This window comes from Mauremys mutica, chromosome 4 (genome assembly GCF_020497125.1).
Source record: "Mauremys mutica isolate MM-2020 ecotype Southern chromosome 4, ASM2049712v1, whole genome shotgun sequence".
Taxonomy (NCBI): Eukaryota; Metazoa; Chordata; order Testudines; family Geoemydidae; genus Mauremys; species Mauremys mutica.
The window spans coordinates 6,517,875-6,542,856 of record NC_059075.1 but is presented as its reverse complement, the minus strand read 5'-3'; the positions used below and the strand labels follow the sequence as shown (position 1 = coordinate 6,542,856).

Sequence of the window (24,982 nt, the reverse complement as noted above, 5' to 3'; positions counted from 1 at the left end):
TACATATAATAAGTATTTTATTTTTATATCAGTTTTCCACTTTTATTTTTTAATTAATGAGTACTAGCAAATTGGGATTATGAGCTCTTTTGTGTTGACTCTTATTCCTGAATTTTAGGATTGAGTCTCAGAACACAGTTTCTTCTCTGTCAGTTCCCATCTATCCTTTTTCTGCCTCATTCTAATTCATGCAGATCACTTTCTGATTGTGACAATTTCCACATTCATGCTCAGCAGGAGAAGTTTTGTTTGTGTTGTGTATATAAAATGTTTTGGAGAAAAGTGATTCTTATAAAATTATTTTATCAACGATTCATATAAATAAGTTTTCACTATGCTGCATTTAATTATTGTTATTATTATTTATTAGAATTAACTGACCGAATTCTGCACTGTGTTGTGCCAAGTGTAACCCCACTCAGGTAAACAGGATAGCACTGGGTGTAAGTCAGTGTAGAATCTGGCCCCTTCTGTTATGTTTTAACTACTAAAAAGTATGCATAAATGGAATTTTCATGCAAAACTAAATTCACTCACATTTTCTTACGTCATTCATTTCAGCAATTATTCACTGTTCTCCTTACACTAAACTATCCCACCTTTTCTCTTCCTCATACCTGTAGATAGATCTGTCTCTGTCCTATCTGCATTAGGAAAACTCTGGCCTGGACTTGATCATCGAAGAACACTGGAAAGCCTTTCCTGCCTTGACTTTCTTGACATTCTAGCTTGAAACCTGATGCTTTTTTCTATAGACTGATAGAGTTTATGTCCTCTCACAGCTGCTCTAACTTATCACCTAAACATTCTAATAAAGCATGTTATTTACATAGTACATAAGCTGAATTAATGTAGCCTTTTTACACAGACTCTCTACCTAGAATTATAGCGATGACATAGTTTATCCTTTAGTTAAACACTGGGAGTTTATAACAAACAAAAAATTCACGCTGGAAAGAAACTTGGCATACAAAGTCTTAGCCTAGGTGCAATTAAAAAAAAACAAAAACAAAAAAAAACCACTTTTTCCAGCAAGACACACAAGGTTAATTCAATACTGTAGGTCTATAATCAGAGTTTATTATGCATAATTAGAAACAGAAAAACAGTCTCTTACATAAATGATTTTGGGGGATTGTCATAAATAAAAAAGTTTTGTAGAAAACTCAAGAAAATACATTAATGCACTTATGCATAAGATATAAGCTATATATTTATATAGGGATATATACATGTATACATTTTTTTGCCAACACATTTTAAGCACATGGTTGCCAAACTCCAGGATTGGCCTGGAGTCACCCAGAAACGGCATCCATCTCCCGATGGCTATTGAAAGCAGTGCAGGAGATTTTAATAGGATATTTTAAGAAAATGACATTATGTCACCTTGGAAAAAAAAAATCTCCCAGAATAGATTCAGTCAGAGTTGGCAACCCCAATTTTAAGACCCTGTTCTCAAATTCATCTGACTGCAGAAAGCCTGCATACAGCCACCTGTGTTCTGAAGGCCCTGAAATAACCCTATGCATGTATGAGGAGATAGGGCACAGATACAGTACTGAAAATGTGCTCTGAACCAACTCCAAATAGGCCAGCATGTAAGGGAGTTTCCAGAGTGGGCCAGATTAGAGGCCGGTAGATCTGGGTTTATATGGCCTGATGCAAAGCCCATTGAAGTCAACAGAAAAACTTCCATTGATTTCAAAAGGTTCTGCATCAGGCCCATATAGAGCTACTGGCCAAGAACCTGTGCACAGGGGCCACAGATACTATTCTAACCTACAGTCTGGAACGGTGACTGTGCTGTAGCCCTTTGGCCTGCCCATCTGTTTTTACACCAGACACTCATCCACAGCTTGATTACTCTATGGGAGGCAGTGTGGCCTAGCAGTAACTTTATGTGAGTTAATGTAGAGAGGGGACTGTACTGGTAGTCAGAGGACAACTGTTTTAATTCTGACTCTGCTACTGACTTGTTATGTTACCCAGGACAAGTCACACCATCTCTCTGTGCCTCAGTTTCCTCATCAGTAAAACATGGACAATGATACTCACCTTCTTGCCTAAAGCACTTTGAGATCTATAGATGGAAAGTGATGTCAAAAGCTAAGTATGATTATTAATACTTGTGCTTTAAGGTGTTTTCCTAAATTTCAACCAGATCTGGTGTAACAATCCTATTATAATTAAACTAAATACAGCAGATATATTGCAGTGGTAAATAATTCAGGAAGAAACCTGGAAACACCCTGATGAACATATAAAGTCCTTTTAAAACTGGCTATGTACCACCTGCAGTAATTAAATTTACCTAGGTATTTACAGTATTTTGGATTCTAAATATAGGGAATGCTGCTAATGTTGGTAAAAATAAAAAAGTGTACCCTGATGCAGTAAGTACCCATTTTCAATGGCACTATCTATATAACGTCCATGTTCAGAACATGAGACTTACTTCCTTCAGTCAGACATAGAAAGAATCACACATTTCCTTTGCTCTTAGTTCTGTAAAATTAAATTATGTTTTTGTTCTACACAAGCTCTGAAAAAAAGTATACTTGTGCAAATCTAAAAGATGTAGACACCGGATGTTTGAACTGGGCCCTTTTTATGCAAAACAGTAAGTGTCATAAGCTATTTCTGTTCAGGAAAAAAAACAAAAAGAACTATTATTTAAACATCCTTTGAATCCTAAAAGGGTGCAACATCATTTCCCTGGTTCTGTCTCTTCTAAAAATAATGAACTTCCATGGTTCCTGTAGTTGTATATTATTAAATACTTCTAATGTTAATTAGTAAAAGTGTTACACATTTTACTTTTACATATTTCTTGTATCTACTTATTTGGAAGTAAAACATCAAGTGAATTTAGTCTGCACCTCTTTCATTACAAATACCCTTTCAGTGCCGGCAAGCATTTTAAATAATAAATCTTGAAAATAAAAAAGACTATGCCTAATAATGAAAAAGAATAAAACTACTGTTCAGTTATGTTGAGCTCATTTTGTAAAATATTTTAATACATTATTTTAAAGGCAGGTGTTCTGATTTAATGCCATAATCATATTTCAAAATATTCAAAAATTTCAGCAAATGTTGTCTTATTTTTTTATACCTAGGCCTACTCTTAGGTAAGTGGGTAAGTTGTTTCCATCCATTTGTTGTGACACTATGAATCCAACCATCACCTGCAAATAAGGAAAATATGTATCTTAGAATTCTTTCTTGGTGAATAAGATATTACCTTTTGTTTTGTACAAAGAGCTCTACAGTCTAAAATGTCTAACTTTAAAAGAATGGCTACCATATTAATGAATTAACTACTATAATTTCAGAGTCTTCATGACTTAACTTGTGAGTTCTTTTTTGTCACAAAAGAAGTTAGCTACACTGAAATCCGGAGTTAAAAACACAATATAAAATATACAAATCAAATCAGAGACTATTTTGAAATGACAGGACTATATTCATCAGAATGAAGACTGCTGTGTCCCAGGGACTCTACAAATCTTAAAGTCTTCCCACAATATTCCCTCACTTTCTTTATCTCATTTTCTTTCTTTCTTTTTTTCTCTTCCTCCTTCTTCCAAGTCTCCTTTTTGCTTGATCTCCAAGGTGCCAGACAATGAAGAAGGAATTAAGTAAGGACTTTATTTTGCATAGTAGATATTTACATGCAGCAACAGCAAGAGTAACACTGACTACAACCATGATTTCCATAATTAAATATATAAATGATCTTATACCTTAATAAAAATAAAATTCCTTAATTTGCAAGGACAGTAGTAATTTTTTGATTATTTGATTAATGCAAAATAGATGTTAAGTGACAGGCTTTTAAAAAATGGTTGCTAAAAAGTGCTTACATGGACAATCACTCATATCTGTAAAAGACAGAAGACACAATCCTACAGTCCAAATCATTATCCAGGCAAAACTCTTAAAATGAATGGGAGTGTTGCCTGAATAAAAGAGTGCAGTGTCAGATCCAGGATTTGTCTGTGCAAATCATGGAATCATAAGACTGGAAGGGACCTCAAGAGGTCATCTAGTCCAGTCCCCTGTAATCATGGCAGGACTAAGTACTATCTAGAGCAGGGGTGGGCAAACTTTTTGGGCTGAGGGCCACATCTGGGTGGGGAAACTGTATGCAGGGCTGGGGCAGGGGGTTGGGGTGCGGGAGGGAATGTGGGGTGTGGGAGGGGGTGTGGTGTGCAGGAAGGGGCTCAGGGCAAGGGATTGACTCATAGACTCATATACTTTAAGGTCAGAAGGGACCATTATGATCATCTAGTCTGATCTCCTGCACAATGCAGGCCACAGAATCTCACCCACCCACTCCTGTAACAAACCCCTAACCTATGTCTGAGTTATTGAAGTCCTCAAATCGTAGTTTAAAGATTGGGGCAGAGGAGGGGTGCGGAGTGTATGAGGGGGCTCAGGGAAGGGGGTTGGGGTACAGGAGGGGTGCAGGAGGGGGCTCAGGGCAGGGGAGCAGAAGGGGTGTGGACTGCAAGAGGGGGCTCAGGGCAGGGGGTTGGGGTGCAGGATGCAGCAGGGGGCTCAAGGTAGGGGGTTGGGGTGCACAGTGGTGCAGGGTGCAGCAGGGACCTCAGGGCAGGGGACTGGGGTGCAGGAGGGGTGTGGGGTGTACAAGGGGGCTCAGGGCAGGGAGTTGGGGTGCAGGAGGGGTGCGGGGTGTACAAGGCGGCTCAGGGCAGGGAGTTGTGGTGCAGGAGGGGTGCGAGGTGCAGGCAGGGGGCTTAGGGCAAGGAGTTGGGGGGCAGGGGGCAGGCGGGGTTTGGGCTCTGGCACGCACCGCACCGGGGCCAGGGCAGGCTCCCTGCATACCTGCCCTGTCCCCAGCCCCGCATTGCTCCAGGAAGCGCTGCGGTCCCTGGGGGAGGGAGGGCAAAGGGCTCTGCGTGAGCTGCCCTTGCTGCACCTCCAGGTACCTCCCCCGAAGCTCCCATTAGCCGCGGTTCCCCATTCCCAGCCAATGGGAGCTGCGGGGACTGGTGCCTGGAGGCAAGGGCAACCCACAGAGCCCTCTGCCCACCCCGTCCAGGGGCTGCAGGGACGTAGTGCTGGTCACTTCTGAGAGCCAGGCAGGGCCCATGGTGCCACAGGGGGCAATCCTACGAGCCGGATCCAAAGCCCTGAGGGGCCAGATCCGGCCCGCGGGCCATAGTTTGCCCACCCCTGATCTAGAGTCTAGATTCTAGACCATCCCTGACAGGTGTTTGTTCAACCTGCTCTTAAAAATTTCTGATGATGGAGATGTCACAACCTCCCTATGCAATTTATTCCGGTGCTTAACTAGCCTGACAGTTAGGAAGTTTTTCCTAATGTCCAACCTAAACCATCCTTGCTGCAATTTAAGCCCCCATTGCTTCTTGTCCTATCTTCAGAGGTTAACAAGAACAATTTTTCTCCCTCCTTGTAACAACCATTTATGTACTTGAAAACTGTTACGTCCCCTCTCAGTTTTCTCTTCTCCAGACTAAACAAACCCATTTTTTTTTCAATCTTCCCTCATACGTCATGTTTTCTAGACCTTTAATCATTTTTGTTGCTCTTCTCTGGACTTTCTCCAATTTGTCCACATTTTTCCTGAAATGTAGCACCCAGAACTGGACACAATACTCCAGTTGAGGCCTAATCAGCACCGACTACAGCAGAAGAATTACTTCTTCCGCATTGCTTACAACATTCCTTTTAATACATCCCAGAATGATGTTCGCTTTTTTTGCAACAGTGTTGCACTGTTGACTCATATTTCGCTTGTGATCCACTATGACCCCCCAGATCTCTTTCCACGGTACTCCTTCCTAGGCACAGTCATTTCCCATTTTATATGTGTGCAACTGATTGTTCCTTCCTAAGTAGAGTACTTTGCATTTGTCCTTCTTGAGTCTCATCCTATTTACTTCAGACCATTTCTCCAGTTTGTCCAGATCGTTTTGAATTTTAATCCTATCCTCCAAAGCACTTGCAACGCTTCCCAGCTTGGTATCATTTACAAACTTCATGTGTACTCTCTATGCTATTATCTAAATCACTGATGAAGATACTGAATAGAACTGGACCCAGTACTGATCCCTGCGGGACATTTGATATGCCCTTCCATTTGCATAAGTAAATCAAGTAATCAGCCATTTAACTATGTATTTTGTATATGTGTACATTATATGTACACACACATTAAATACACACCTTTGAAAATCTGGCCCTGAATATTTGTGAAGCCTGAAGCTCCACCATTACCACCAACTGTGCATTTTATCAGTTATACAGTCTGCCTTTATTAGAAAAAGAGCTTTGTTTCAGGTTCTCTCACTTTTTACTTGAAGGTTTTGTAGGTCAGATTGGAGCAGAATGTGATTAATGTTATGTTTATTCACATATTCTGTTGGAATTATATTGTGTTACTAGTTTTGCACTGGTGCAATTTTATTGTCTTGATGGAGTTATTCCTGATTTAGACTGGCATGAGTGAGACTCTAGCTCTTATTTTATCAGATGCTAAGCTGTTTGGTGAAGAGACGATTTGTTCAACACATATACTCATCATAGTGTGCTATGTCCATCAACAGTGCTACATAAAACAACAATAATAAAAAGTGTCTGAATAAATATTCACATAGAGTGAGAGTCATATAACAAGATCTGGACCAAACATCTTCACGATGAAGTTGAATGTATATAACATCATGGTTAGCACTAAAATGTATGATGGACTCTGTATCTTTTGAATTACTTACTTAGAGGAACATTATCTGAACTCAGTCCACCAAATAGGAAAAGTTTATCATCTGCTATAGGAGTCAAAGTGTGCCACGATCGATCTTTTGGTTTCTCTCCACTAATATGAATTCTTGGTAAAACAAAAAATAAGAAGAGAACAAGTTAAGAAGAATGCTTAAACAGAACTGGACTCGCAGCTCATCATTTTCTAGAATAAGAAGGGGCTCTGTCCTGATTAAACAGGTTACAGTGTAATCAGAGCAAACCTCAGCTGCACTCAGTAACACAGGTGTTCAAAACTGAAACAAGAAATTTCTTATAACAACTGCTCTTTGAAAGTAGCCCTTACGATAATGATCTTACACTTATATAACGTTTTCATCCCCCAAGATATTTTACAAATCTTAAACTTATGTACCAAACACAGTGACTGCTTTTTTAAACCACTGAACTGATTATTTAACACACAAGAACAACTTTAGGATGGGAAGTGAAGAATAATGTGTCCAACTGAAACTGAATAGAATATTTAAGTAGATAGATTGCAGTTGCTCAAGCTAAAATGTAACCAGGATAGTGGAGTTATAGTTCTCTTGCTCCTGAGAAAAGAAATAGATCTTTAATGACTACAAATGGCTGGGAGCTTCGCTTTACTTCTTATGCTCAAGATACCACACTTCCACAGACACAGTGTCCTCTAACAGAATGGCGGGACACAGGTGCATACAGACTTTGGGTGAAGAGTGCCACCTTCTGAGCCACTTTACACATTATCTGAGCGATTTTAACTATTTCCTGCAACAGCTAGGTGCTTCTGGGGACTCTCCCAAGAACTTGATGCTTAGCTTGCGAGACCTGAGAGAATCACAGAACAGGATCTGTGATACTTATTGAAAAAAAGCCAGTTACCTACTTTATATTAACCATGTTCTTCAACATGTTGTCCATGTAGATCCAATTCTAGATGTGCATATGCCTCATGCATGTGAGATAGGAATCGCTGAATAGCAGTGTCCATTGTGCTGTGCATATCCTCATACACCCTAGGGCAGAAATGGCAGAGTGGCCGCAACTATCCCTCAGTTTCCTCACTAAAAAAAAGCGCGGACGGAGGGCAGGTTGTGCGACCCCCCAGATGACAACATCTCAGAAAAGAACGGTTATTTACTGGAACTGTGGTTCTTCGATTTGTGATGCAGACATGTATTCCATTTAGATGTGTGCATACCCAGCGCACCAGAGCTGGAGAAATTTGCCTAGCAGTATCCACAGTGAGGTGGTTCTCATGCCTGGTGGTCATAGCCCCTCACCTAGCTACATGAGGTGGTGCTTCCCCAACCCTCCCTCAGTTCCTTCACACTGAACACCCAGGAACGAGACTCTGATGCAGAGGGGACGGAGGGTAGGTTGTGGAATACACATCTGCATCACATCTCGAAGAACCAGTTAAAGTAAATAACCATTTCTTCTTCTTCGAGTAGATGCGGATGTGTATTCTATTTAGGTGACTCACACGCAGTACCTCCCCCAGGACACAGGGCTCGGTGCCTACTTAAACAAGGCCTGCAGGACCACTCCATCAAAGGGTGCATCCACCCTGGAATATGCAGTTATGGCATAATGGTTTGTGAATGTATGTATCAATGACTACATAGCAGCCCTGCAAATGTCCAATATGGAAATGTCACTGAGGAATGCTATGGATGTTGCTTGCACCCTCGTACAAAGAGCTCGCACTCACTGAGGGAGCTTAGCCAGAGCTATTTCATATGCAGTCTTGATGCAGGATATTATCCATTTGGAGACTGTCTGTGAAAAGACGGTTTAACCCTTCATGCGATCTGCATATGACACAAACAAACGAGGCAAAGCATAAACCTGTTTAGTCATGTCCAGACATCGCCTGACTTCTAAGGTACAGAGACACCGTTCCTCTGGAGAGGAAAGAACACAGGTACCACCTGGTTCAAATGAAACTGAGAAACCACTTTAGACAAAAATTTTGGATGAGGTTGTAAGGTCACTTTGTCTTTGGAGAACTGTGTATAAGAAGGCTCTGCCATCAGAGCCTGCAACTCACACGCTCTCCTTGCAGATGTTATCACTAACAGGAATGCAGTTTTCTGACACAAAAGCAGAAAGGGACAAATGCCAGGTGCTTGAGTGAAGGTTCCATTAAGACCATTAGGACTGAGTTAAAGCCCCACACAGGAACAAGCTCTCAGTCTGGGGGATGTAGATGAAGGAGCCCTTTTAAGAATCTTGCTACCATGGCACTGGAGAAGATTGATCTTCCTGGAATGGGGAGATGAAGTGCCGATAATGCTGCCAAATGCACTTCCAGTGAACTAAACACAAGCACCAACACCTGAAGGTGCAGCAGGTACTCCAAAATGTCCTGGATAGAGACAAGTGCTGGTTGGATTCCATGGGCTAAAGACCACACTGAAAATCACTTTCATTGAGTTGAATAGGGACATCCTGGTGGAGGGTTTTCTATTGTTAAGGAGGACTTGTTGGACAACCACTGAACACAGTTCTTCCTCCTCATTCAGCCATGCAGCAGCCATGCCATGAGATTCAAGGAGTGAATGCAAGGATCCAAGGATGACCTGAGGGATGATTGGGACCAGCGAATAGGCATAGAGGAGAGCCCACTGCCAGCTGAGGTGGAAAGCCTTGGATAGGGAGCCTGGACTGATGCCCCCTCGACAGCAGAACAGACAACATTTCCTGTTGTCCCTTGTAGCAAACAGGTCGATTGTTGGGATGCCCCAAGCTGTGAAGATGACCCAGAGGGCACTTGTCTTCAGGGACCATTTGTGACTCAGGCAAAAATACCCACTGAGATGGCCCATGAGATGATTATGAACCTTGGATAAGTGAATAGCTATCAGAGTAATGGTTTCCTCAATGCAGAACTGCCAAAGCCTGATTGTTTCTAGGCAGAGCAACCTGGAGTGTGCTTCCCTTTGTTCATTCACATAACACATCACGGTGGTATTGTCGGTAAGTATGTGAACCACTGAGTCTCTGATATGGACTGAAAAGTGTGACATTCATTATAGATGGCCTGAAGCTCCAGCATATTGATATGGAGTAAGGCCTCCTGCTCCTACCACAGTCCCTACACTTTCAGTGACCCCAAGTGTGCCCCCATCCCATCAGGGAGGCATCAGTAACAATTGACCTGGTTGGCGAGGACCAGACAAAGGAAACGTTGCCAAATGTTCTCTAGATGCATTCACCGCTGCAAGGAGTTCAGAGGAGACAGATGAACCAGTCTGTCTAGAGAGTGAAGAGTAGGATGGTAAATCATCTTGAGCCACATCTGAAGGGGGAGAAGGCACAACCTTGCAAACTACACCACCTGCATGCAAGTGGACATGTGGCCCAAGAGCCTCAGACACATTTGAACTGCCATGGAAAGCTGAGACTGCAGACTGAGGCAATAGTCTGAAAATGGTCAGTCAGCAGAAATGTTTTCAATGTTGTGGAATCTAACAGGGGCCCACTGAACTCCATTTTTTGAGTGGGAACCAAGGTTGACTTCCCAGTGTTTAGGCTGAGCCCCAGGTGCTTGACTAAAAGCAGTGTGGTGCCAACATGAGCAAGAACTTTCTCTCTAGATCTGCACCTCAGTAACCAGTTGTCCGGATACAGGTAGATATGAATTCCTTTCTTCTTGAGATATGCCATAACAACAGTCATGTATTTGGTTAAAACCCCGGAAGGGGGGAGGGGCAGAAGAGAGGCCAAATGGAAGCACTGTGTACTGAAGGTGGCATTCTGCCATAACAAAATGAAGGAACTTTCTGTGGCTCAGCAAAATCAGATGAAAGTACACATCCTGAAAGTCCAGAGCAAAAAACCAGTCGTTCTGCGATAGCAGACTGAGACTAATCAACAGTGACCATTTGGAACCTCACAGGTCTGATATATTTGTTGAGGCTTGCGAAGGTCTAGAATGGGTCTTACCCCGCCCTTGGATTTGGGTACCAGGAAGTGCCAGGAGTAGAAGCCATGACCCGGTGTTCCAGCAGAACCTCTTTCACCACTCCCAAAGCCAGCAGAGAGCAGAGGAGAAGTATCTCGTGAGAGGGGTCCCTGAAGAGGGATGGGTGGGGAGGAGGTGGGGGAGGAACTGGATGGCATAACCTGATCTGAAGGTGCTTAGGAACCAGCTGTTGGTGGTAATCAAGTCCCAAGCATTGTGAAAGTGGGACAGCCTGTCCCCAAAGCGGGGGAAGATATCTTTGGGCATGGACTTAAACGTGCCCTGTCAAGCTCTCTTGTTCACTGTAGTTACAACTAGGGAATTTGGGGGTGGATGGGAGTAAATCCTCTCAAAAATCCCTGCAGAGGACCAAAATAGCGCTTTTCCGTATGCTCAGCTGCAGGCAGTACTGAAGCCAGTGTGCTCCATAAAGCTGTAGTCAGTTCAAGGAGCACATCACTGATAGGGAGGGTGACTCTCCCAGGGGCAGATGGCTGCAGGATATCCACTAATTTGTGCAAGAGAACACCACTGAGATACTGAGGGAAGCAGCTACACACTGCAGAAGGTCTTGGTATATCTTAAATTTCTCTGGTACTGAAGGGAAGGATGAGCCAGGCAGCGCAGAACTGTCTGGAGACAAAGGCAAGGCCCTTAACTGAGTGAAAGCAAGATACTGTTCCAGTGTGGACAGCAGGGCCGCCCAGAGGGGGGGGCAAAGGGGGCAATTTGCCCCGGGCCCCGCAGGGGCCCCCAAGAGAACAGCGGAGGCTCCTGCCTCCGCCCCTCTCCTGGAGCCTCAGCGCATCAAGCGCCGAGTCTCCGGCGGGGCCCCTGAGCCCCGCCCCGAGCCGCGTCGTCAGGGGGCGGGGCTGGGAGCTCCGGGCTGAGCTCAGCTCCCTCCGCTGGGCCCGGAGCTCCCAGCCCCGCCCCCTCACCACGCGGCTCGGAGCAGGACGGAGCTCAGGCCCCGCCGGCCACACGCTGCGGCTGTTCCGGCGAGGCGTTGAGACTCCGGGCGAGGAGGGAGCCGGGGGTAAGAGGCTGGGGCCGGGGCGGGGGGGGAAGCGGGACCCACTGCCGAAGTGCAGCCCGGTCTTCGGCGGCGGGGGGCCCCTTCCGTTCCGGGACCCGCCGCCGAAGTGCCCCGAAGACCCGCGGTGGGGGCTCCCCGCCGCCGAATTACTGCCAAAGACCGGGCTGCACTTCGGCGGCGGGTCCCGCTTCGGCGGTAATTCGGCGGCGGGGGGGTCCCCGCCGCGGGTCTTCGGGGCACTTCGGCGGCGGGTCCCGGAACGGAAGGGCCCCCCGCCGCCGAAGACCCCAGGCCCCTGGAATCCTCTGGGCGGCCCTGGTGGACAGAAGGACCGCTGGTGCCTGTGGTCACCTTTGAGCGAGATGAAGAGAGGAACCTTCGTGACTGAGGAGCATCTGACAGATTCTATGGACGCCACTGACATAAGCATCTGAGTTGGGGTTGTCATCCTCCCACTCTCAAATGCCTGACCAGCATCAGGGACCACTGATGGACCATTACCAATATTGGCGCTCATCTCTTGGTCAGGATGGAGGCCCCTGACCTGGTGCCTACTGGTCACCAATGCCTCCATCCTGACCAAGAGATGAGCGCCAATATTGGTAATGGTCCATCAGTGGTCCCTGATGCTGGTCAGGCATTTGAGAGTGGGAGGATGACAACCCCAACTCAGATGCTGAGGAATCTAGGGACCCAGGAGATAAAGACAGAGTGAGACCAGAGGGAGGGAGTACCCGGTCCGACTCTTTATTCGCCCAGAACGAGGCAGGAAGCGGTGCTGCCAAGGGAAGCTATACTGTTGATACCAAATATGCTAATGCTGGAAGCAGTGTCAGTCCCAAAGTCAACAGCAGTACCAGAAAGCAGTACCAGAGTGTCTGGCTATACTGATGTTAAGGGCACTGAAAGCTGCCACCAAAGCATCTGCGGTGCTGACGAGATTCTCAGTACAGAGGTCCCTTGTACTGAACCTGATACTGGCCCTGCTTCCTGTGGAAGGGGAACATTGGAGCGCAATGCTAACAGACCCAAGGCTTCAGCGGCTCATTCAATCAACAGGACTGCCTTCTCCCCTGCCATCCCCTCCTCTCCATGTCTGTGGCCAAGAAGGGACGGAGTTGGACCCCTGGGCAGTGTTCCCTCTAATTTTTTAAGTTCATGTGTGGAATGGTGTTATGTGCACCAATATAGAGGTGATGTGTGGCAGGGGTTTGGCCAAGGGGTTCGGAGAGTGGGAGGGGGCTCAGGGCTGGGGCAGAGGGTTGGAGTGCGGACTCTGGGCTGGGGGTGTGGGCTCTGGGGTGGGGCTGAGGGGTTTGGAGTGTGAAAGGGGGCTCAGGCTTGGGGCAGAGGGTTTGGGTACAGGGAGTGAGGGCTCCAGCTGGGGGTGAAGGCTCTGGGGTGGGGCCAAGGATGAGTTCAGGGTGCGGGAGGAGATTCCGGGCTGGTTCAGGGGGTTGGGGTGCGGGCTCTGGGTTGGGGCTGGGGATGAGGAGTTTGGGGTGCAAGCTGCCCCAGGGCCGGGGCCAGAGGACTCCCCGCAGCCTTCTCCCCGCCAGCAGCACGGAGCTCTGGGGGAAGGGCCCCTGGCCTCTCCCCGCCAGCAGCACGGAGCTCTGGGAGAGGGGCCCCTCCCCTCTCTCCCCACTGGCAGCACAGAACTCCGGGGGAGGAGCCTGCAGCAGCCCTGCAAGCCCCAACTTGCTCTTCTCCCCAGGCCCTGCCCATGCCCTACCTCTCTCCTCTCCAGGCCCCTGTGGCTGTGTGGCCCTTTATCGCCTGCTTCGCAGCTGTGCAGCTTAGAGGGATCTTAGCCCCTGGGCCCCACCCTCATTGCGTCCTTGAGCCCCATCCCCCAAAGAGGAAGATGGGGAGGATTGGCCCTAGGAAATCTGCCCTCCTATCAAGTTTAGGGCTTGGTCAGTCCCAGGCCTGGATGACCTTCCCAGGATGATCCTCCTTCTCTTCTACCTCTTCTGTTGCATTCCCTCTCTCCACCTCCACTGCTGCCTTCATTGCACCTCTGGCTTCTCCTTCCCCACAGACCGTGCAGTGAGGGTCTTACAGACGGCAAGCCGCGGCAACTGTCAGAGAGGTCTGGGGCACTGGATTCATTGCCCAAGCTGCATGTTGAGCTCCACCTATCCTGTGTAGACCCTGCTGGTGCACTCTACATACCTAGCATCATAGTTCAGGCCAACTGCTCCTGTAGTCCCATTCTATGGTCCCCTGAGGGCACCCATTCTAGACTCCTGGCTCCTGAGCCATCACGTCTCTTGGACAGACACCTGCACCTCTCTCCCTCCCGACCGGGGTTTTTCCAGGCTGCACAGTTCCCCGGGTACACTGTGATAGCCCCAGCAAGCCAGATTGACCAACCAGACCAGTCTGTGCTTTATTTTCTAGATTAAAGCCTGAATGTAGGGTAACTGCTGGCAGTTATAAGTTACCACACAGCTCTTTATAAGCCAGCACATTATTCTCAAAGTGAAAGCATTACAGAGAAAACATATTAAAGCAATAAAAGAACCTACAAACATGCTAAAAAGCTTACCAGAGATCACCCCCAACTCCAACAAGAACTTTTGTAGGAGTCTGTCCTTCAACTCCACAAAGGGGTTTCCCTGTGGTTACAAGTTCATAACAGCCTTAGCTCAGAACAAGCATCCCCATGAATAGCTTTGGGCCTTTGGTCTTCAGATTCCGGCAACAGATAATTAGGAGACAATGGTCCTCCCCTCTGGGAATAGCTTCAAAAGGCTGAGATTCTGGATAACCAGAGGAAGGAAATTTGCATTCACCTCTCCCTAGAAATGTTTCATACAATCCCAGCTCACAATAATGTATATAAGCTATTCATTTAATACAATGGACCCCCAAAGCTACTTAAACTTAATTCAATAAGGTCTCTAATGGATATGGCAGGAATTACCTTATCTGTCATACATACAGTGCATTAACATAGTCCATCAGGGTCCACACGGGGCAGTCAGAATGCAATATGCAGCCTGTGGTCTGGACAGTGAATCCAACACATTCAAAATCGCCATAGCTTGCCTCTCATCAGAACCTCACTGTTTACTCTGTGCATGTGCCATAGGGATGGTGGAGAAAAATGCTCCCTGTGGCCGAGGCGCTATTTGCTGTGTTTGTCGGAACTGAGTGGTTGAGAGTGACGAACAGATATTTGCATCCGAAGAAGTGAGCTGCAGCTCACGAAAGCTCATGCTAAAATAAATTTGTTAGTCTTTAAGGTGCCACAAGTACTCCTGTTCTTTTTGCGGATACAGACTAACACGGCTGCTACTCTGAAACCAGATATTTGTGTGTATGTGAATAATGTGTGTGCTTGCAAAATTAGTAGACTTAAGCCTGAATTAGCAATTTTGTAATTACATATAAAAATCAGGAGGATTATGGAAAATTAGGAAGGGTTGGCATCTCGGATGTTGGCATACCACCATTCGGGGTTGATGACAAGATTGTCTACTTACAAAGTCTGCTAAATCATTGTTGGCTCCTGCGAGATGGAGATTTATTGGGGTTATCCCATGTTTTTGACACCATGTCCACAACTTGATTCTGTCCTGGCAAAGGGGTGGTGAGCGGGCACCTACTTGCTTATTTACATAAAACATTTCAGATGTGTTATCCGTGAGATCCTGCATAGCAGAATTCTTTAAAACAGGTAGGAATGCTGTGCAAATTAATCTTATCACTTGTAATTCTAGAATATTTATGTGTAGGATCATGTTCTTTTGAACCCAAATTCCTTGTATTTGGAGATGGTCCAGGGGTATGCCCCAACCTGTTCCTGATGGATCTGTATCAGTGTCTTTTAAGGAGGTGGTGTAGAGACGGGGACCCCATTCTGAGCATTCTTGGGTCGGACCAACAATTCAGTGACAGAATGTAAGTGGGAATCAGAATGTGCACGCTCATTTGATGATCCAAAGAGTGAAACATGAAGCTTAGCCAGTCTTGTATTGCATGTAGATTAAGTCTGGCTACTGGTGTCACATACATGCATACTGACGTGATTTAGGAGTCTGAGGCAGGTTCTTACTGTGATTGGTGGATTCATTTTGATGCTGGTGGTCATCTAGTGAGGGTGAAATCTGTCCTCAGAAAGGTATGTGTAACAAGGCAGGTCCTCCTGGAGTGTCCCCTCTGGCTAGAGGTGCCACAGCCTCAGTGTCTCCAACATACAGGTCTTCATAAACTCCATCTTCATGTTTTTGTTCAATAATGCCTTTACTATGGGCTACTTTATTAACATAAATGCTTCAAAATAACCCTCCAATGTATAGTCCATCATCATAATACAAAAGCCAGGCTCTTCATCAGTCTCCCTTTTTTAATCTGATTGGCGGGTACCAACATTTCTTCCTGGTGTACCCTAGCCAAACTTGAAGCCCAAATGAAAAGTGCAAAACAAACAGAGTCTGCCTGCCTTGCATTTAACAAAAATGCAAAAGTAACCAAAGTCTGCCCACGCTGGGCTTATGTTCTTAGTCCTCCCTGGGTTCTCCCACAAATCAGAATTATTCTCTTGGACTTCCATCTCCCTGCAGGAGACAAGCTCAAAGATGTCAGCCGGCAAACTTCCCTCCACTGCTGTCCTGGTTCTGAGCTTTTTCGACTCTTAAGATCTTAGGCTATCCTGGATTCTTCCCAGCTCCCTGTTACTTGTCTGGAACACCAGCCCATATGATTGTTTACCTGGATATTCCTTCTCCATTGGTTCAAAAGACGTCAGTGGGCAAACTTCCTCTGCTGCTGTCCTGGCTCTGTGCTTTTACCGACTCTCTTCCTGCAACAGCTCTCCACTATTGCTCTCTGGAAGAATTCTAGCACCTTGCTCTCTTGGGACCTTCCACCAAATCCAAACGGCCCTTTCTTGTCTCCTCCTTCCTGATTGCTGCTTGACCATTTATATATGACTGGTGTCTTCTCTTCAGTCCCAGTAGAAGGCAATTTACCTGGCACAGGTGGATGGGCCTGCTGCCTCTTAAAGGGGCCAGTCTCCCTATGACAGTATGTTTTTGTCAATTTGGAGTTGATTAAGGCTTCTGTAAACTCTATTGTCTATAATGGGTTGAGGGAGGATTTTTTGTAATTCATCACGAGGCCCAGCTAACTGAAGAAGTGAAAGACATAGTTCAGGGCTGTGGTAACTTCCTGATGAGACTTCCTGATCAGCCAATTGTCTAGATATGGATAGACATGAATGGCATGTCTCCTCAGATGGGCCACCACAACAGCTAGGCATTTTGTGAAGACTCTCGGTGTTGTGGACAGGCTGAATAGTACAATCTTATATTGGTAATGACTGGGCTCTACTGTATATCAAAGATAATTCCTGTGGGTTGGATGGATTGCAATATGGAAGTACATGTCTTGAAGATCAAGAGCCACAAACCAGTCTTTAGCCTGAAGAGAAGGGATGATGGAGAATGTTACCATTCTGAATCTTAGACGGTGTATATATTTGTTCACTCTTCTCAGATCTAGGATAGGATGAAGACCCCCTTTTTTCTTTGGAAGTTAGGTGTTGCATGCCAGCTAATAGGGGCACTGCCTAGCTGTGACCAATCCCATTTTAGATGTTAATGCCCTTTTTTCAAGGTCTGAAATTTCTCTCACTGAGATCTCAAGAAGATACAACTTTAACCAAGTGTCCCTGGATTTCCTTGTTCTGGTAAAAAAAAAAAATAGCAAACCAAACAGTGGTCTGGCACCTGGTTCTTGTTAAGACAAAAATGGTAGTGGTTATGGCTGACTGTAAGAGGAATGAGTCCATCACAAGAAGCCCAAAGGCTTAGAATTTGCCACTGTAGGTTACAATAGTGGTGCAAAGCACCAGAGAAAAATTAAATGTTTAAAATAAAATTAAAGAAAAAAGATGATTTGATTGGGAAATTAACCCAAACTGACTAACTAGATGACAAATATCAAAGGAAAAGAAATGTCCACTAAGTGGTAGCAGCAGGCACTGGTTGTTTTGTCTCGCTGCAATGGACAACAAGAAGGAAAAGACGGTTACTCACCGTAGTAACTGTTGTTCTTCGAGATGTGTTGCTCCTATCCATTCCAGTTAGGTGTGCGCGCCGCGCGTGCACGGCTCTTCGGAAGATTTTTACCCTAGCAACTCCGGCGGGCCGGCTGGGCGCCCCCTGGAGTGGCGCCGCTATAGCGCAGGATATATACCCCAGCCGGCCCGTCCGCTCCTCAGTTCCTTCTTGCCGGCTACTCCGACAGTGGGGAAGGAGGGCGGGTCTGGAATGGATAGGAGCAACACATCTCGAAGAACAACAGTTACTACGGTGAGTAACCGTCTTTTCTTCTTCGAGTGATTGCTCCTATGCATTCCAGTTAGGTGATTCCCAAGCCTTATGTAGGCGGTGGGGTCGGAGTTAGATGTTGCAGAACGCAACTGCTAAGCCAGAGGCTGCAACAGCTCTGGACTCCCGGACCAATGAGGCAAAGGTGTGGACCGAGGACCAGGTAGGTGTACAACACATCCCCCAAAAGGGAATGCGAGCCAGGAAGGCAGCTGAGAAGCGTGAGCCCTGGCGGAATGTGCAGCAAGGTGGCTCTATGGCACATGGGCCGAAACAGAAGAGGTGCAGATGCACAACGTCATTGAAGATGAAATCCTCTAGGAGGAGACAGGTATGCCCTTCGTCCGGTATGCCGGTACGATGAAGGTTGTGGGGGCCTTACGAGAGGGCTCTGTCCGCTAGATATAGATTGCGGACGCCCTGCAGATGTCGAAGGAGGGCAACCGTTGCTCTCCTTGCACAGAGAGTGGCTTCGGAAATAAGACCGGAAGGAAGATATCCTGGTGGATATAAAAGGCCGACACCTCCTTGGGGAGGCAGGTCGGACGTGGTAATAACTGCCCTTGTCCTTGAGGAACACAGTATCCCTTGGGCCTATTGTGAGAGTCTGAAGCTCGGAGACTCGTGTGGCCGCAGGAAAGACTACAGGAAACTGCCTTGCAGGACAGTTATATCAATGAGCATGTTGACATTGGCTCGAATAGGGCAGTCATAAAACTGGGTAGAACCAGATTGAAGAGCCAGGTTTATGGCGGGGCCCCACTTGGGGGGGGGGGTGCATAAACGCTCCAAGCCCTGAGGAACCAGATGGAACGGAGCGGGATCTCGGCGGGAGAAACATTGCGCGTTTCGGAGCAGCATGAGAAACGCTTCCACTCGGCCAGATACTTTAATCGAATGGACGAATTTTCTACCACCCCGGAGAATCCCGTAGAACTGAAGCCGAACAACGTAACTCGGATCGGTTTAGCCACGCAGGAGTCCTGCTGTGAGGTGCAGGGATTACAAGACCGGGTGGTGAAGGTTGTCGTGATTCCGCGTCATGGGGTCTGTGCCAAGAGGGTTGCTACCGAGAGGTGTAGCAACATGGTGTGCCAGTGCTGCCCAGGTTACACTGGAGCGAACCCGATCAGGGGCGCTCTGTCCCTGCGGAGTTTGAGCAGGACCTTGTGAACCAGCGGGGACAGTGGACAGCGTACGGCAGATGGATGATCCATGGCCTCAGGAAAATCCTCCAAGACCGAACCTGGGGAGAGGCCTTGGAACGAGGAGAATTTCTCTCCCTCTTTCCGTTCTCGCGAAAGCGAGGAGGGCTATGCGGGGGAAGACCCACTTCTGGAAAACGGAATAGATAAAGATGGGAGGAAACCACCACTTGTGAGACAGGAAGGATCTGCTGAGACGATCCGCCAGCTGAATCGCCTGGTACACAAGGCAGACTGCTCTCAGCTCTCGGACACTGATGTGTAAGGCCAGCTCTTGCGCTGACCGAAGGCCGTGAGTGCGAAACTACACCAGGTGCGCACCCAGCCGAAAGATGGGCTGTCTGTCACAAGGGACCCCGAGGGGTGAGTGAAACAGCATCCCCGGATACACCAGGGAGGACGCCGACTCCCGGTCGAGGGAGCCTAGGCTGCTCGGTGGAAACGAGACGACCACGAGTATGCCATCTCTGCCCGGGTGGCACCCCCAGGTGAGCCACGATTGAAGTGAACAGAGGCAAAGCCTGGTATGTTTAGTTGCAAACGTGTAGACAGCCATGTGACTCAGGAAACCGAGGCAAGAGCGAGCCCAAATTGGCGGGAAGGTCCGTAGACCTTGTACAATTGTTACCCTCGCCTGAAACCAAGGCTGAGGAAAGCAGGCTCTGGCGAGTCTGGAGTCCAGGACGGCCCCAATGAATTCCCTTCCCTATATGGGAATCAGAGTGGATTTTACTATTGATCATCAGGCCTAGACACAGGAAAAGGTTCGTGTCGATGCCCACATGACTGGTACTTTGGGCCCGGGGGTTCTTCGAATGAGCCACTCGTCTAGACACGGAGAACGTGTATCAGACGGTGGTGAAGAAAGGCGGCGATTACAGCCATGCACCTTGAATACCCCTGGGCTGTATAGAGGCCAACCGGGAGGGCCATATACTGGGAATAACGATGGTAGGCCCCAAACCGAGGGTACCTTCTGTGTGGAAGAGAAATGGCAACGTGAAAAACACGCGCCCTTCATATCGAGGGCGGCGTACCAGTCTCCGGGATCCCAGGATGGGATGACGGTCGCCCTGGGTACCATGCGGAACTCATCTGCATCGTGACTTGTTGAGTTCCTGCAGGCCTAGGATAGGTCTGAGACCTCCCTTCGCTTAGGGGAATAGGTTTCGCCCTTAGGTACCTCCTGTATAGCTCCGATGAGGAGGAGCGTCCGCACCTCTTGCCAGAGGAATCGCTCGTGAGAGGGGTCCTTAGGAGGGGCGAGGATGGGTAGGCTTTTGCCCCATTGGTGGTCAGAAGGACCCTAATTCTGGCTCCTTTGGGGTGCGGATTGATGGCCACAACCGTGTAAGCCACGCCCGCTGGCCATGTCCTGACCTTGTCAAGGCGCAGGGTAAGAGCGGAGGTTGGGGACGGAAGCGTCGGCGCTGAATTACCGGCGTGTGCATGCCGAGAGAGAGAGAGAGCAAAGTGACCCTGCTGCCCTTTAGGTTCTGCAGCCTAGGGCCAGTGTTGTCAGAGAACAGGCCTGTGCCACTGAAGGGCAAGATCTGTATAGCGTGCCGCAGCTGCGAGGGAAGGCTCGATAACTGGAGTCCTGAAACGCGCCGCGTGGCAACACCCGAGGCCAGAGTCATGGCAGCGGAGTCAGCTGCGTCCAACGAGGCCTGGAGGGAAGCTCTCTCCAGCTCCGTCCTTTGCTGCAGGAGGGCATCGAACTCTTGACGGGAGTTCCGAAGAACCGACTCTGTAAATTTGCCCACCGCCACCCACAGTAGCGGATAAGCAGGGCTTGCTGGTTCACTACACGAAGTTGCAGGGCCCCCTCCGGGTACATCTTATGGCCCAGTAAGACCACACGCCCAGCCTCTTTGGATTTAGGGGCTGGTCGCATTTCGATTAGAGGAGGGCCGGAGGGGTATGTTCCTGCCCCCGCCTCATCTGGGGAGGAGGAAGAAGAAAGGCCCGGGACAAGCGGGTCCTGTGTGGGCTCGAGCTCCTGGACGACCTCCTGATCCGGTGGGATCTGGGAGCCCGGTGCCGAACCGGGGGTTGCTCTGTACCGGTCGGACGGGGACGACTAATTGTCACCTCTGGCACCCAGAGCTCGGAGGGAACGGAGCGAGATGGGATCACCGGTACGCCTCTGGCATGGTAGTACACCCACGGCGTCCAGAATGACCACTGATAGGTCTCCTCGAAGACTCTGGAGGGCACATCGGAAAACAGAGTGCTACGCATATGAAGTGTCCGCACGGGACGACACTGATGTGTGGCTGGATGGCCCTGGAGGAGCTGAAAGCTCTTGGTAGAGTCTCCGTCTGTAACTGACGTCGCTCGATGCGGCACTGGGGATCGGTACCAGTAGACAGACCGGTACCGAGAACAGGACCTGCCACCGAAGCTGTGCCAGGCGGTCGACTGAGGGCGGTGCCTGAGGCTTGATCGGAGCTGAGTGTCCCGGACCGGCGAACGGGATGCTGACCGGTGCCGCGAGCACTACTGGTACCAACAGGGAGAACGGCGCCGAGACCTAGATCGGTGACGGGACCGAGAACATCTGCGGAACCGCGACCCTGAACGGTGCCGCTGTGCGGTGCCGAGGTAGGGTGGTCTGATCAAGGCAGGCTTGCCCATCGACTATGTAACCCCCACTGGCGGTGCCGGGGGTTGAGGCAGCGTAGATGCTGTCGTTGCAATCAGCCCCCTCGCCGTGGACACTGTCTCCGGCGTGGAGGGAATAGTGAGCTCGACCATAGCTGGCACCCCGGATGCAGCTTCATAGTGAGCTCGACCACGGTCCATACCGGGGAGTGTTCCAGCACCGGACTCGACGGCTTTTGCCTGGCCGGAGTTAATGGTGCGGGCATTGTCGGTGCCGCGGTAGACATCGGTGCCGGGCGATCCAACGGAGCATAGCGCTCGGCTGCGGAGCAGGCGGCTCGGACGCAGCTTCAGGGCGAGCTCGACCACGGTGCGTACCGGGGAGCTTTCCGGCACCTGACTCGACGGCTCTTGCCTGGCCGGAGTTAACGGTGCGGATATTGTCGGTGCCGCGGCAGACATCGGTGCCGGGCGATCCGACTGAGCATAGCGCTCGGCTGCGGAGCAGGCGGCTCGGACGCAGCTTCCGGGTGAGCTCGACCACGGTGCGTACCGGGGAGCTTTCCAGCACCGGACTCGACGGCTCTTGCCTGGCCGGAGTAACTCTTCATCCTCCAGGAGAGGGATCCATGCCGAGGGTACGTCGGAGCCAGCGATGGTCGTGCCAGGAGGCCTTGGCGGTACCGGCGATCCGGTGCCGAGGGAGCGCGCCGTGAAAACTAACTAGCGCTCGGCGCCGAGAGCGGAGGAGCAAGAGCTGCCTCCCTCAGGAGCTGTTTAAAACGAAAGCCCCGCTCCCCTTTGTTCACTGATTAAGGGCCTCACAAATGCGGCACTTCTCTGTGAGGTAAGATCCCTCAAGGCACTTAGGAGAAGATCTCTTGTCGGCAGCGGCTTGTGGCCGTCGAGCATTAGAAAACCCTGTGGACCGGGCATCGGACCCGGCCCCGGGTGAGGGGAAGGGGATAAACCCCAACCCCTGTAAAATAAATACACTATACTATTCTACAAACAAACAGAGTTAACTACAACTATAAACAGAACGAGAGAAAACTACGAGTAGCTAGGGAAGTGGACGTCAGCTGAGCTGTGCTCCACTGTTCCAACGGCCGTCACGGGCGGAAAGAAGGAACTGAGGAGCGGACGGGCCGGCTGGGGTATATATCCTGCGCTATAGCGGCGTCACTCCAGGGGGCGCCCAGCCGGCCCGCCGGAGTTGCTAGGGTAAAAATCTTCCGAAGAGCCGTGCACGCGCGGCGCGCACACCTAACTGGAATGCATAGGAGCAATCACTCGAAGAAGAACTGAGGGTGATCAAAGCTGCTCTGCATTGGATGGTGGTGAGGGGCGCAAAACCATGCAGGTGCAGGAGTGGCCCAAAGGACACTGTTGTTCAAAGATTCTGATCTTGTGCAAAAGACACGTGCACTTAGAGTGGGATCCACATAGACACACACTTGAAAACACTGTATTTCCCTCCCTTGCATGAAATGACAGTTAGGCAACGTAGGGAAGAACAGACACAATGGCCATCAAATGTTTCCTATTTGTCTAAAACAGCTACATGAAAATCAATATAGAAACACTTGCATCCGAAGAAGTGGGTATTCACCCACGAAAGCTCATGCTGCAAAACGTCTGTTAGTCTATAAGGTGCCACAGGATTCTTTGCTGCTTTTACAGATCCAGACTAACACGGCTACCCCTCTGAATATAGAAACAGTGACTCCTCTTCTCTAGTGGGTTCTATCATAAATGCTCCCTACCAAGCGTAAAAATAGGAAGCAAAAAAATAATTTGACAAACTTTATCAAAAAGTAAATATTTATGAAAGATTCTTCCCTTGTAAATTCTCCTCTTTGGGGGTTTTCTTAAATGTTTGTCTTGATATACATTAAAACCTTTCCCCAGTCTAGACTATAATGAAGAGTCTCATCTACATAACATAAGACCTATAGGGACTGTAATGTTAAAAAGCCATATCGAAGTAAAATTTCAGAATAATCTGTGATAATTTGCCCATATCTAAAAATGAGGCAACTAAATCACTAAAAGCTGTGCTGAAAATTTGCCTGATAGCATCAGTGGTCCTTGGAGCACAACAGAGAACAGTTTAGTAGCCACTACAAATTAAATTAAATTGAAATAATAATGTAACAGCTGTTGAAATAGTTCAAAACCTCCCGTTCTCTTCCCAGAAAAGCTACTATAATACCATTAACACCTACTGTTAAATAGTTCCAATCTGTTATTTATAACTAAGTGGCACATGGCCAAACTTACCTTCCAGACCAAATCCAAGTGTCTAAATTCAGACAGTGCAAATCATTCATTCTAGTTTGCTAAAACAAAACAACAAACAAAAAACTGCTCAAAAACAGGTGTTTTAAATTAGGCATATGATAAAGTAGAGTATTTCAGAGATCTTCCTAGATACTATGTATTTAAGTAACATTCTATTAAAAGAAATTTGTACCCATGTAGCTCAGCACAACAGTCTGAAAATTCCCCAGATCAGAAGAGAGGGTTACTCACCCTGTGCAGTAACTGAGGTTCTTTGAGATGTGTGTCCCTGTGAGTGCTCCACTTCATGTGAGTCTGCTTCTCTGTGCCTGTGATTGGAGATTTTCAGTAGCAGTGCCCATTTGGCTTGCACATGCGCTCCCCCATCTCGCGCTGCTTTTGGAGATTATATAGCGCTCTGCAGCCAAACCACCTTCAGTTTCTTCTCTACCGCAGAGTTCATGTCTGAACTCTGAAGTAATGGGGAGGAGGGTGAGTAGTGGAACACCCATAGGGGGACACATCTTGAAGAACCTCAGTTACTGTAAAGGGTGAATACCCCTTTCTTCTTCAAGTAGTGTCCCCTATGGGTGCTCCACTTTAGGTGACTGGAGAGCTGTGCCCCTCGTTGGAAGGATGGGGCTTTGGAGTTGGATTCGTGAGCGAGATAAGACAGTCAGTCATAAGAGAGCATCCGATGTCGAGTCCTGCACAATTGCATAGTGCTCTGTGAATGTATGGGCTGATGCCCAGGTGGCTG

At 48.1% G+C, this 24,982-nt stretch overlaps 1 protein-coding gene across 5 annotated transcripts in view; it reads right to left on the bottom strand.

The window, feature by feature from the left end:
• The window catches only part of KLHDC1 (kelch domain containing 1), a 63,598-nt gene that overhangs the window by 5,489 nt on the left and 33,127 nt on the right, over positions 1 to 24,982 (bottom strand). For 3 of the 5 annotated variants that reach the window (XM_045015088.1, XM_045015089.1, XR_006579051.1), the window contains exons 8-10: positions 24,223 to 24,281; positions 6,768 to 6,880; positions 3,119 to 3,191 (exon numbers count right to left, since the gene is read on the bottom strand). In XM_045015088.1, coding sequence (XP_044871023.1) covers positions 3,119 to 3,191; positions 6,768 to 6,880; positions 24,223 to 24,281 — 245 coding nt within the window. Of the gene's footprint in view, positions 1 to 617; positions 809 to 3,118; positions 3,192 to 6,767; positions 6,881 to 24,222; positions 24,282 to 24,982 lie in introns of all 5 variants that reach the window. The other 2 variants (XR_006579052.1, XR_006579053.1) reach the window with 2 other exon arrangements.